Consider the following 13500-nt stretch of genomic DNA (forward strand, 5'->3'; position numbering starts at 1 on the left):
AAGATTTTTAGAGCTCTTTGTAAGACTATCATATAAATCCATAAAGATGTCTTATTTTACTCATTTCAACATCTTCTTTCTCTCCTTTATTCCTTGAAGATTTAGCAACAATTTAACCCTTTAAGAGTTGGTTTTTTTAGATTTGGGTTTTCCACTTTATATCTTGGTGTTCGTGCGGTTATTCTATTATGTTTTTCCACATTAAGTTTATCTATTTTATAACAAATGGTATTCGTTTATTTTATAACACATTGAATTAAATCAAATTTTCATGGACGGAAAGAAGCTCTTCTTACTCTTAATATCTGAAAAAATATCATTCCCTTTTACACCAAATTTAATATCATCTATTATTGAAGTAGATTGTCTTGAACATTGAATTCAATCAACACATCATTAATGGTGTCTATATCGCTACAACAAGTTCCTGGTTCTTGACGAATTTTCGTTCTACAACAAGTTGCAGGAGAGATCGATATACAAGGCTTCAACTCAAGGTGAATAACCAAAGGAAAGTAAAATTTTTAGAGAAGATATCGAGAGTAGAAAGAGATTTTAAGAAATTGCTCATTGGGAGTAATGAGCTAACATGCGTTTTGCAAAGGCGATAATTAGATAGATGTAACTATCTTGGTGAAGTGATAAATTCCGAAATTTGAGTAAATCACTGTAAATTAAAGAATATAATCAACACGGATGGAGAGACCCGATAGATACAGATGAAGCACATGGAGAGAAAGGCGACTAGAGGCATATAGATTGAGAGCTAAATGTGTCACCGATGAGACATGGAAAACCGTGGGGAAGAAAACAAACGTGAAAGAAAGTGTATGGGATGAACTATTAGGTTTTTTTTAATATTTCTTTAGAAAGTACAATTATAAAGTAATAATTTCCAAAATACCATTGGATGGTAAATATTTTTTAGATATACAATGCTTTAGTAAAAAACTCTAGATTATTTCTCTTATAAGAATACAAAATGGTACTATAAGGTGTTTACAAATACAATTACTAAAAATCGTACAAGATCTAGTGGCATCTAAGATGCATATATAACACTACTCGATTGTGAGAGGTTTACAAACTTACGCACCTATAAATTATCAGATTTCATTCCTTGTTTGAAACAAATGATCAGTAGATTACAGGCATATTTGAATTTGAATCCCAGCTACCTCCTTCCTTGAGGTATTGCATGTACCTTGAGAACTCTGGTTTAGCCGTCGCCTTCTTCCTCCGGCTCCTCTTCTCGAATAAGCTGAACAGTGGATGAACTTTACTCACTTTCTTCACTTGCTTCTCTATGAAATCCATTTTCGCCGGAACTTTGGGTGCTGACACATACTTCAACGGCAAGTCGCCGTAGAAGTTAGGAGGCAACGTCGTGGATCTGATCATCTGAGGCTCCGGCAATAGATAGTCGTCAACGGTGGGTTCGCTGATCAATTGATCGTATCCCCGGCGACCTCTCCTGGTGCTCATCGCTCTAAACATGGCTACAGAATTGTAGTGAGAAAAGGGAGTTTGTGTATTGAGTTTGAGTGTTGTGATTGGGAAAGCGAGGAAGATGACAGGTTTTGTAGGTGTGGAAATTTGTTCTCATGGTCTTGTATGGTAGGCGATACGAAGAAAAACACGTTCTCGGAAAGTGTGTTTGATGTGAACTCTTTTTCTTAAAACGTGAAGTTATATATATAAATTAATAATATGTCGATCTCCACGACTCTTCGCTCTTTGAAAATGAATATAACATATTAACATGTGCAATAGGAATTAACAAATATAATAATTAGTTTTACCACTATAAGCATGATAGTTGAAAAACATATTTACTTTGATTTAATAAGTGTGTTGAAATATTAAATAAATGTTCAGAATACTTAATAACATGTTAACGATTTGACTACACATAACTAAAACCTGATGAAAATTAGAGGTCGATTCAAGACACATTCTAGTTTGAATATATTGAAATTGAGGTTTGATGAAATGAGTTCGAGACATTGTCAAATCGAGGTATAAATTAAACTTGGCTTGTGTCTACAACTAAAAATGGACTGCGATGTTGATTTTGCTCTTTTTCAAAAAATGGCCCATGTCTTGTTTACAGTGTGTTTTATTGAGGAATTAGATGATTATGGGTCACCTGAACTGAACTTAATATAACTAGGAAGAATAAAAAAGATGGTCCTTTATGCTGGAGAAAATTAAGTTTAGATGCTAGCATTGTTAGCGGGTCATTATTATTATTATATGTTGTTATTATGGATGTGTGTATATGGGTCCATAGCAATGCCCTCTTGTATTGGACCATGTTCATGTTTTTTATATATAACATATAACATTCTTAATTAACGAGAGATTGGTTTTATAGGTAATGATTGGTAACTTCATGGTATAAGTTATCCACTAAAAAGATCTCATTTCTGGATTCAAAAACTTAACAAAAGTCATCCACCAACCTTCCCAAAATATAGTCAAAAAGTCAAACCCCGGATTCACCACGACACGATCCACACGGACTGTTAGTAGATCCACGCGGACCGTGTGGATCTCGCTGATTGTATGCCTTGACCCATTTAATATATAATCCAGCCCAATCTTCTCATTCATCCTTTAGCCCACATGCATCAATTCTTGGGAGCCCAATTATGTTATTCCAAAGCCTCCAATGATGGTCTAATGCTTCTTTAGTCATCCCTAACTCGAGTTTTCATCCAAAGATTAAGTCCAACGCGCTTCTCACTCATACTAACACCAAGCCCAATTGCACAACTTCAAGTCCATAAACAAATTGTAAGCCTCCAATAGCCTCGCACTCCCTCCATACCTCCAATAACAAATAGTCTTCGATAAATCCTGGAAATAAGCTCAAAAGACTGGAAAGCACTCGGTAAAGAAGAAAAATAATAAAAAGAGAAAATATGCATGAAGATTAACTAAAATGAGATGGTTTTAACTAAAAATAAACTATGAAAAGAAGTAATAAAAATGAAACCATCAAATCACCTCAAGCTTGAACCTTATTTGTCCTCAAGTACGACAATACTAAAATGAACTTGGGATGAACTATCCTAAAAAGAAAAAGAATGAACATCTTAAGCAGAAATTCACGACACGCCTTTAAAATAAAAACATATAATCCATTTTTAGAGATAACAATCGCTTTAAGGGACGAGTCTTTGTTATCTTTCTAGCAAGGGATGCATGTTGATCAAGATGCAAAATGAGCATGCATACTTCACTATTATGGTTTATGTAACATTGTTTTGTGGTCCGATCTAGCCCACAAGCCATAAGAAAGTGTCCCTCAGTTAGAATGTTCCTCACTCCTCACAACTTCAACCCAACACCAAGAAATAAAACCTAGCAAAAGATAAATCGGGCCAAAAATGGCAAGGAACGAGTTATGTACAAAGGTTAGCAAACTACAATCATTTAGAAGAATAAGTGCTTCCACTAAATAAGATCCATGTAGGGCAAAGAATCGAGCACGTGATGAGTAAAGGGTGTCATTGTAGTTGCCAACCAAAATCGAAATCTAACTAGATAAATACTAAACTAGAAACAAATTACATGAACTAAAATCCAAAAAGGGCTAAACATCTACCAAAGAAAACAAATTGATGCAACTCCGTGGCCCGACCTTTTTTTTTTCTTTTTTTTTAACAACAAAACTCCGAAGACACAAGTACAAATACAAATACTTAAGCTAAAAACAAATACAATGAAGGAAACACTAAAAAAAATATTTAACTAAATTCACATTTTATAATTGCGATAATATCCGACTTTTGAAAACAATAACGTTAAAACTTCACAAAAGACCACAACTCGACTTCTACTAACAGTTTAAACACATATGAAACTTCCCATACACATACTAAATACTAGACTTCTACTATTTTTTTTTTCGAACGACATTTTAAAACAACTTGGTTTTGACTAACGAAACACAAAACAAAACTAGAGAAAAGGTGTAGTTGTCTTTTTTTTTTTTTCTGGGTTACTTTTTTGGTTTACCACAGGAGCTTTACAAATACAACCTAAAAATAAAAATACAAAACAAAACTATATACAAACTATAATTGGAATCTAAATCTAATCTAAACAAGAGGCCAAACAAGCACAACTACATTAAGGCTAATTCGAGATAAAGTGGGAAAAATGTGTCTAAATCATAAAGTGATGAGGCATGATGTGAAATATAGCGGTTAGACACTAAAGATCTCAAAATAGCAAAATCTAGTTTTTATTCATTTCTTTGGGGTTTGATTGTGGCTTGTGAGAAAAATGCAAGTGAGGGACTAGTCGACTCGAGGCTAAGTTGTCCCCCTACTTATGCCACACTTTACATGAGTCAATTCATATGCATAACTACTTGCACTCTCTCCCCACGTATATATAAGAAAAGATGCAACAACTGAAGGTCCCTAAGAGCGATTCTTATTTGTTATGCTAGTTTCCAAAAGAATTGTATTTAAGGTGTGTCGAGTCTTTCAAGTAAAGATGTTCGGAGATGAGAATGAAGAGATAACAAAAATGCATGAATGCTAATGCCCTAAGCTAAATGTCATACAAAAATAAAATGTGAAAAAGAAGAAAAATAAAATCTTTTTGTAGTTTATAAAAAAAATGAATGCAAATCAAGGCTAAAATGCTATGCAACCTAAGTTAAAATGCATGAGAAATCAAAAAGAAAAAGGGGATACCCCACCCCAAGCATATAAATAAGCATTGTCCTCAATGCTTAGGGCGAGGCGAAAGTACCTAGACCGGGGGATCAGGAGGAGGGTATGGGTATTGGGGATAAGGGTAAGGGTAAGGTGGAGGTGGATAAGGGTGGGTGGGTAGATGGTATGGATAGGGAGGAGGAAGTGGTATGTTCTCAAAGTGGTTTTGTGATAGGTTCCACCCCCACATATGGTGCATCTGCTGAGACATGATTTGGTTGGAGACACAAAGAGCCTCGAACCGTTCGGCAAAATTGGGGGGAAGCGGGTAATATTCGGGAGGTGCTTGGGGCTGGGCTTGTTGTGGACCATGGGTGGGCTCATCGCCGGACTCGCCATCCACATGCATCTCGTCATCATCTTGAGCCTGGAGCGCATCCTCATTGAATGACTGAGTGATGGTCCTCGCGAGCCTCCACTGAGTGCGATCGTGGAAGGTGAAGTTGGAGACTCGATGGTCGGGAAGAATAAGATATCCAACCCCTTGAGGACAATACCATATAAAACTGCTTCTGTTCTTACGACGGATGTGATGCATGTTTGTCAGAACCCGCTCATCCAAGAGAATTTTGTTTTCGACAGGTGTATAGTCATCCGGGAGCTCAATGTCAAGACCGCGGGATAAAAGGGTGACAAATCCTCCAATGCAAATATCACCGGTTGTTTTGGTTCTCATGAGTGCACATTTGTAAAAAAAGAACGAGGCAAAATCCGGGATCGGTGGGTTTTCACGTTGTGTCATGCACCAAAGGAAGAAAAGCACAATTTTTGTGATTTGGTCAGCTTCTTTGCGGGCAAAAACGGTGCATACCAAGATACGATGGGCAATGCGGAGGCACGAGTGAATGATGGAGGTTGCCTTATCGTGACCGGCACGTGAAAAGATCCAACCAGTGATTTTCGTCCAAAAAGTCTCGTAGTTGAACTCGGCAGGCATGGAGTCGAAAGTCACGAATGTGTTCGAGGAAGGTAAGCCCAAGATGTCATTTATCCTTGCAAAATCAGTGTACCCCAGGTCCCCCATAAGTTGGAATGCAATTTTTTTCTCTCGTTGTCTAACCCGCAGTCGGTAAGGAAATCTCTAGTAGGGAGCTCATAAGTGTCTGCCATGAGATTTAGAAGGTTTTCCCACCCGATGTTATTAAACAATTGAGTGACCCCCTCAAGAACCCCTAATGAAATGAGCGTGGGCTTGCACACAAATTTGGTTGAGGCAACTTTTCTAGGCAAACTTTTGTTATAGTTTTCGGTCGCCTTCGCTTCCCGAAACCTTGGAATGTTCGGTTCCGCATTTTGAGCTCTAGCGGGGGCCTTGCCTCAGGAAGCAGTCGAGCACTTTCTAGACGTGGACATGATCAACCTGAGAGGAAATTAATAACCGTTGGTGACCACGACTTTTGAAAGTTGAAATTTGTGCACGAAAATTCGGGATTTGAAAATCCTGCAACACTCCACCCCAAGTTTGATGCTTTGCTCGATTACCTATAAGAAGTAATTTACCGCGAAAACCCGAGAAATCTGGCAACAGCTTGAGATTCCGGCAAAATTTTCCGGCGAACTTTTAGGAATATTTTTAGTGGGGTTTGTAGCCTTGACCAAAATGAGTACAATGGTGGTGTCGGAATTGCGAGAGGTTGCCGGAGTTGGTCGGAAAATGGCCGGAAAGTGGCGAGATGGTGGTGGTGGCGCCCGGAATTCCGGCAATAGATTGGAGCGGTTTTTGGGTGGGGTCTATAGAGCTCGAAAAATGGGAGAGAATGGCAGTGGTTTCACGTTCCGACTTGCGGTTTGACCGGAAATCAAGTTTTTGTGTTGGAAGTGGGAGGTGCTTTAATGGAGTTTAGGGAAAAGAAGAAGAAGAAGTGGGGAAGAAAAGGGTCGGCTGCTTCTTTTCCTTGGTTTAATTTGTGGTCAAACCTAGTCAAAACACGGGTCACGAAAGTCAACAACTCATGTGAACGGTTCTTCAAGTACACGCGGACCTCGTGAGTTGCCCTAAAACGGTCCAATTGGTCATCTCTTCACGCGGACGTTTATACTGATTACACACGGACCGCGTATGCCCCACGCGGACAAACCCTCGACCACACACGGTCTGCGTAAAAAGTTCTGTTAACCCCCACTTTTGAAGAATGACGCGGTCGATTTTAGGGGTGACACACAGTCCGTTTTTATAACCCACTCGGACGGTTCTCCGAGTACACGCGGACCGCATGTGTCTTGTTGAAACATCTCAATTTTCTCCCTTTGACCGAAACGAATATTGGGGCTTAAAATTCAACATTCTTTTACTGCAAGAAAGAAGAAGAAGAAATGTGAAATGCAAAAAGGATTTATCTAAAACATTTATTTGAAATTAGAAAAGATGAAAACATTAAGTTTTCCAAAAATGCCCTTCTTTAACGTCTTTGGCGAGACGTCCTTCCAACTTGATTCAAGACCTCGGGACATCCAAATGGATGATTTCAAGGGAATTTGCATTAAAACCTTCGTAGAATGGCTTCAAACGATACCCATTGACTTTGAAATTTGTCTCGTTTCTTCACTTTGTATTTCCACCCCCCATGGTCAAAAGTTTTTATCACAACAAGGCCTTATCCACCTTGATCTTAACTTTCCTAGAAATAATTTCAATTGCGAATGGTAAAGTAAGACCCCATGTCCCGGTTCAAAGTGCTTCCGAGTAATGGACTTATCATGGAAAAACTTCGTTTTCTCCTTGTAAATTCTCAAGTTTTTGTAAGAGTCATTTCTCAATTCTTCTAATTCTTAAAGTTGAAGCTTCCTATGTATACCCGCCTCATCAATATTGAAATTACATTGCTTAACCGCCCAAAATGCACGGTGCTCCAATTCCATAGGAAGATGACATGGCTTTCCAAAAAACAACCTAAATGGGGACATTCTTATTGGGGTCTTATAAGTGGTCCGATAGGCCTATAAGACATCATCAAGGCTCAAACTCAAATCCTAGCTTGTCAGATTCACTGTTTTCTCAAGAATAGATTTCACTTCATGATTTGAAAACTCCGTTTGACCATTCATTTGACGGTGGTATGCGGTAGAGATACGGTGGGTCACGTTGTACTTTCTTAGCAAAGCCTCCATCATCTTGTTGCAGAAATGCTTCCCCTGATCACTAATCAATGCCGTAGGCACACCAAATCCCACAAAGACATTAGATTTTAAAAAGTTAATAACTGTTTTGGCATCATCCGATATTGTGGCTTTGGCTTCAACCCATTTAGAGACATATTCAATCGCGAGCAAGATGTAAACTTTGCCAAATGAGACGGGAAATGGGCCCATAAAGTCAATTCCCCATACGTCAAAAACTTCACAAACAAGGATTGGATTTTGTGGCATTTTATTTTTTTGTGAAATGTTTCCCGTCCTTTGGCACCGTTCACAGCTTTTACAAAACAAATAACAATCGCGTGACATGGTTGGCCAAAATAGTCCACGCTCAAGAACCTTTCTCAAAGTTCAGTTAGGTCCGAAGTGTCCCCCACAAGCAAATTCATGAAAAAATTGCAAATTGATTGATGTTCTTCTTGGGGCACACATCACCTAATGATTTGATCGGGACAATATTTCCACAAATAAGGTTCGTCCCACACGTGATATTTTACATCACTTTTCTATTTATCTTTTTGAGCACGTGTGAATGTGTCGGGATACCTTTTTCGTGACCAAAAAGTTAACAATATTGGCATACCAAGAAGTAGATTAAGTAAGGGAAAAGAGACGCTCATCCGAAAACTCGTCCCGCAACGAGAAATGAGTCTCATTTGAAGTGATCCGACTTAGATGGTCGGCAACAAGGTTCTCACTTCCACTCTTGTCCTGAATCTCCTAATCAAATTCTTGCAATAGTAGGATCCACCAGATGAGTCTTGGCTTTGCATCTTTCTTTGTCATCAAGTATTTGAGAGTCGCATGATCCAAATATACTATAACTTTGGTGCCATGTAGATATTGCCTAAACTTCTCCAAAGCAAACACTATGACCAATAGCTCCTTCTCCGTGGTAGAGTAGTTGCTTTGAGCATTGTCTATTGTCCTCGGTGTATAGTAGATCACATGGGAGGCTCTTCCATTCTTTTCACCCAAAAACGGCGCCAATAGCATAATTGCTTGCATCACACATGATCTCGAAGGGGAGATCCCAATTTGGAGCTTGCATTATGGGAGCGGATGTAAGCAACTTCTAGAGCTTGTCAAAAGCTTCTTTGCACGCCTCGTTGAACTCAAAATCAACCTCCTTTTGTAAGAGTTGACACATTGGTTTTGTTATCTTTGAAAAATCCTTAATGAATCTTTGGTAGAAACCTGCATGGCCCAAAAAATAACGAACTTCTTGAACATAAGTCGGGTAGGGTAAGCTTTGAATAACATCAATTTTAGCCTTATCTACCTCAATTCCTTTCTTTGACACAATGCGACCCAAAATAAGACCTTGACTCACCATAAAATGACATTTCTCAAATTTAAAACCAAATTCGTTTCAATGCATCTTTTTAAAATTTTGGTGAGATTGGTCAAACATTCTCGAAACGAGTTCCCGTATACCGTAAAATCATCCATAAAATCCTTAATTATGTTTTCAACATATTCCGAAAAGATGCTAACCATACAATGTTGGAAAGTGGTCGAGGCATTACACAATCCAAACGACATTCTCCGTTATGCAAAAGTGTCAAATGAACATGTAAATGTTGTCTTTTCTTAGTCTTCTGGTGCCACTAGGATTTGGTGGAAACCGGATTACCCGTCTAAACAACAATAATAAGATTTCCCGGCCAATCTTTCTAGCATTTGGTCAATGAAAGATAATAGGAAAAGATCTTTTCTTATGCTTGCATTGAGTTTGCAGTAGTCAATACATACTCTCCACCCGTTTTGCACATGGGTTGAGACCATCATACCTTTGTTGTACACGACCACCGTTATTCTCGTCTTCTTCGGTACCACTTGCACTTGGCTTACCCACTTGCTATCCGAGATTTGATAGATCATCCCCGCATCAAGGAGCTTCAAAATTTCTTTCTTCACAACTTCCATCATAGGCGGGTTCAATATTCTTTGCGCATCCCGACTCGGCTTGCATTTATCTTCCATCAAGATCTTATGCATACAAGTGGAGGGGCTCAATCCCTTGATATCTGCAATCGTCCAAACCATGGCTTCCTTGTGTTCCTTCAACACCTTGAGGAGTGCTCTTCTTCACCTTCGGTTAAATGAGTTGAAATGATAACCGAAAGAGTCTCATTTTTTCCCAAGTATGCATACTTCAAGTATTGAGGTAGGACTTTCAATTCTAGTTCTGGTGGGTGAACAAGGGAGGTGGCAATCTTGTGTGAGTTTGAGGTAATTTAATTTGCTTCACACTGAACTGAGTGGTTTTCTTGATCTCTAAATTGTGTACAAATCTTTCAACTTCGGTGTCTAATGAGTAGAGCTTCAACTTCTTCGCTAATTTTCCATAATCAAACCCTTTGCTCAAAATCATCTCCAACATGTCACCATTAGACAACTCAAACAACTCTTGGGTTAACGGTTCGACAACATCAAGTAAATACAAGGATGAAACATCACTAGGATATCTCATAGCATCGTAGATATTAAAACTTATCGTTTCCCCATCAAACTCCATCGTTAAGCTTCCTGCATACACATCAATCTTTGTTATATCCGTCTTCAAAAATGGTCTCCCAAGTAAAATAGAGCCGACTTGGAGGACACTTGTTCTTCTAGATCAATCACATAGAAATCCATCGGGAAAACCAATTGGTTCACTTGCACCAAAACATCTTCCAAGACACCTCTAGGAAAGACACTTGATTTATACGCAATAGAGATTATGACACTGGTTTCACTTAAAGGACCAACATTCAATGATTCATACACTGAATAAGGCATGACATTGATAGAAGCACCAAGATCAAGCATGTCACTACTAAAAGTGACATTTCCAATTTTGCAAGGAACCGTAAACATTCCCGGATCTTTGCACTTGGGTGGAAGTTTCCTTTGTAAAACCACGGATGCGTTTTCATTCATTGAGATTTTCTCATTTTCCTTCAATTTCCTCTTGTTGGTACAAAGTTCCTTCAAGAATTTTGCATATCTAGGAATTTTTATGATTGCATCAAGGAAATGGATGTTTACTTCCACCTTTCAGAAGGTGTCTAAAATCTCTTTCTCCTCCATATTCTTCTTTGAAGTTGCATGTCGGGAGGGGAATGGCGGTTGAGTGGATATTGGTGTTACTAGGGGAATAGTCTTTTTTGGAACTCCGACTTGTGCATCATTCTTAACTATAGAATCTTCAATGACATCTATTTCTTCCTCTTCTTCCCTTGGCTTCTTCTTTGAACTACTTTCTTCGGTTTGTTTGCCACTTCTCAAGGTCACCACATTGACATTTGGGTTCTTTTCGGTTTGAGAAGGGAGTTTTCCACGGGACTCCAACTTGTTTATGGATGTAATTATATCTCCCATTTGTGCTTCAAGGTTGGAGATACTAGTCCTTGTTTCTTTTTGGAACTGTTGGGTATTAGTGGCTAATGATTTGACAATGTCTTCAAGAGAGATCCCGAAGCTACTTGGTTGGGATTGAGGAGGTTGTTGGTGATGATGTGGAGGGTTCAGTTTGGGTTGATATTGTGGTTGTGAATGTTGGTAGTGAGGTTGTTGAGGTGGGTAGGAAGGTCTAACCAATGCATTTTGAGACAATGGTCTTGGGTTGTAGCTCATGTTGGGATTTGGCTTCCAACTTGAATTATATGCATTTTGGTAACCGGATGGTTTGTTGTGGTAATTTTGGAACTCTCCCGTGGCATTTACATGTTCCGCATCTTCTTGAAGAATGGGACACATATCCATAGGATGTCCCATTGTTTCTCATATTCCACAAACCATCACTTGTGGAGTTTGTCCCATGGCTAACTTTTGAAAAACGGATATTAAATCTTTGAGTTGAGACTCTAGATTCGATGTTCCCACTTCATTGACTTTTTTTTTTTGAGTTTCTTTCTTCATATCTTGGCGCGGACCAAAGTGTTGGGAGTTAGCGGCTATGGTGTTGAAGAGTTGTCTTGTTTGTTGTGGAGTTTTGATAAAGACATATCCTCTACTCGAGGCATCAACTAATCTTCTCTCCATTGGAAACAATCCCTCATATAAGTGTTGAATGATGAGTTGTTCCGGAATTTGATGTTATGGACAACTATAGCACATGTTGTTGAACCTCTCCCAATAATCATGAAAAGTCTCATTTTGACCTTGGCAGACTTTACAAATCTCATTTCTAAGACTTGAGACTCTTAAAGCATGATAGAACTTGTCAAGAAAAGCTCTTACCATGTCGGTCCATGAGTTGATTGACCTAGGGGGAAGATAGAATAACCAATCCTTTGCTCTATCGGCCAATGAAAAGGGGAATGCCTTTAACTTGATTTGGTCATCGGTTGACCCCTGTGGCTTCATGCTAGTGCAAATAATATGGAACATCTTCAAATGTTTATGAGGGTCTTCATTCTCTAATCCATGAAAAGTTGGAAGGTGATGGAATAAACTTGATTTCAATTTCGAACCTCCTTCCAAAACCGGGTAACTGATACCGGTTGGAGTTTGTGTAACATCGGTTTCCATCATTTGCCTCAAAATTCTTTCGGGAGCTTCTCCTTCGTTCTCCATTGCAATTGGTTCAATAATGGGTGGATTTTGTTGTAGGGGTGGCCTTTCGGGAATTTCTTGGCGAGGATCGAGACTAGAATCGGGTTTCGTGCCACTTGATGAAGCGGTTTCAACCTCCGGGTCCCCGTGAGGATTTGAAGTTTGACCACGTTCTATTCTCTTTTCCTTTGCCGAACTTCTTGCTTCTTTTTCAATTTTCGGATTATAAATCAAAGCACCTGTACGTTGAGATCTGGGCATAGAGAAACAAATTGATTAAAAATAAACCAATCCCCTGCAACGACGCCAAAATTTGGTGGTTGTCGAGGCCAACAAAATAAATACCCTAAATATTACACACTAAAATAGTGTATAGTGGTAAAGGGATCTTATCAACGAAGATTGGTTCAATTTAAATCTCTATGTAAATCACTTGTTCAAGTACTTGTAAAACAAAAATAAAAGTAAAATGGGGGAGGTTTAATTCTTTTTGATTGTTTGACAAAATTAAAACTAAGCTAGAATGCAAATATGACAAGTAAACAAGTAAAAGATTTGAGAAAATTCAATGAAGTGAAGTTGGTTGATTGTGGGATACACCACATGGATGACATGGTTGACTTATCATTAGATTAAATGGAACAACACTTATGAATTAATTTAACTTGGCTATAGCAATTCATAAGCACAAATTACCTTAACCCTTCATAGTTATTAAAATGGTTAGTGGAGCTCTTAACACATTTCCTTAATTAAAGTCACAAAATCAATGAAGCATATAATCTTGTGAAAATCAATTAGTTTAAGTTCTAAGAGTTACCAAGTCCAAAAGATAATCAAATGCTTACATTATAATTATGGAGGAAACATTTTCATGGTCTAAATGAAATGAAAACAAACATATAAACCATTTGTTGCTTACTAATTTAAGGGTCCATTACTTAACCAATAAATTAGTCAACAAAAATAAGCATTCATTCATCAAAGTTCATGATCAAAGATAAATAAACACAAGAAGATGTTTGGCTAGAAAACATTTCCATAAATTTCAAACACAAGATAATATGAAGTCTTCAAAGCAACT

The 13500-nt window shown here is 38.3% G+C and overlaps 1 protein-coding gene across 1 annotated transcript; it reads right to left on the reverse strand.

Moving 5' to 3' along the window:
* Positions 1–939: 939 nt before the first annotated feature.
* Positions 940–1574, reverse strand: LOC111897370 (uncharacterized). Its single transcript, XM_023893323.3, has one exon. The coding sequence runs from the start codon at positions 1495–1497 to the stop codon at positions 1138–1140; it is 360 nt and encodes a 119-aa protein (XP_023749091.1). The 5' UTR covers positions 1498–1574; the 3' UTR covers positions 940–1137.
* Positions 1575–13500: the final 11926 nt, after the last annotated feature.

Source organism: Lactuca sativa, chromosome 2 (assembly GCF_002870075.4).
Source record: "Lactuca sativa cultivar Salinas chromosome 2, Lsat_Salinas_v11, whole genome shotgun sequence".
In the NCBI taxonomy this organism is placed as follows: domain Eukaryota; kingdom Viridiplantae; phylum Streptophyta; class Magnoliopsida; order Asterales; family Asteraceae; genus Lactuca; species Lactuca sativa.

Coding starts and splice junctions, on each gene's coding strand:
- LOC111897370 (XM_023893323.3), bottom strand. CDS start 1,497: ATGTTTAGAGCGATGAGCACCAGGAGAGGTCGCCGGGGATACGATCAA.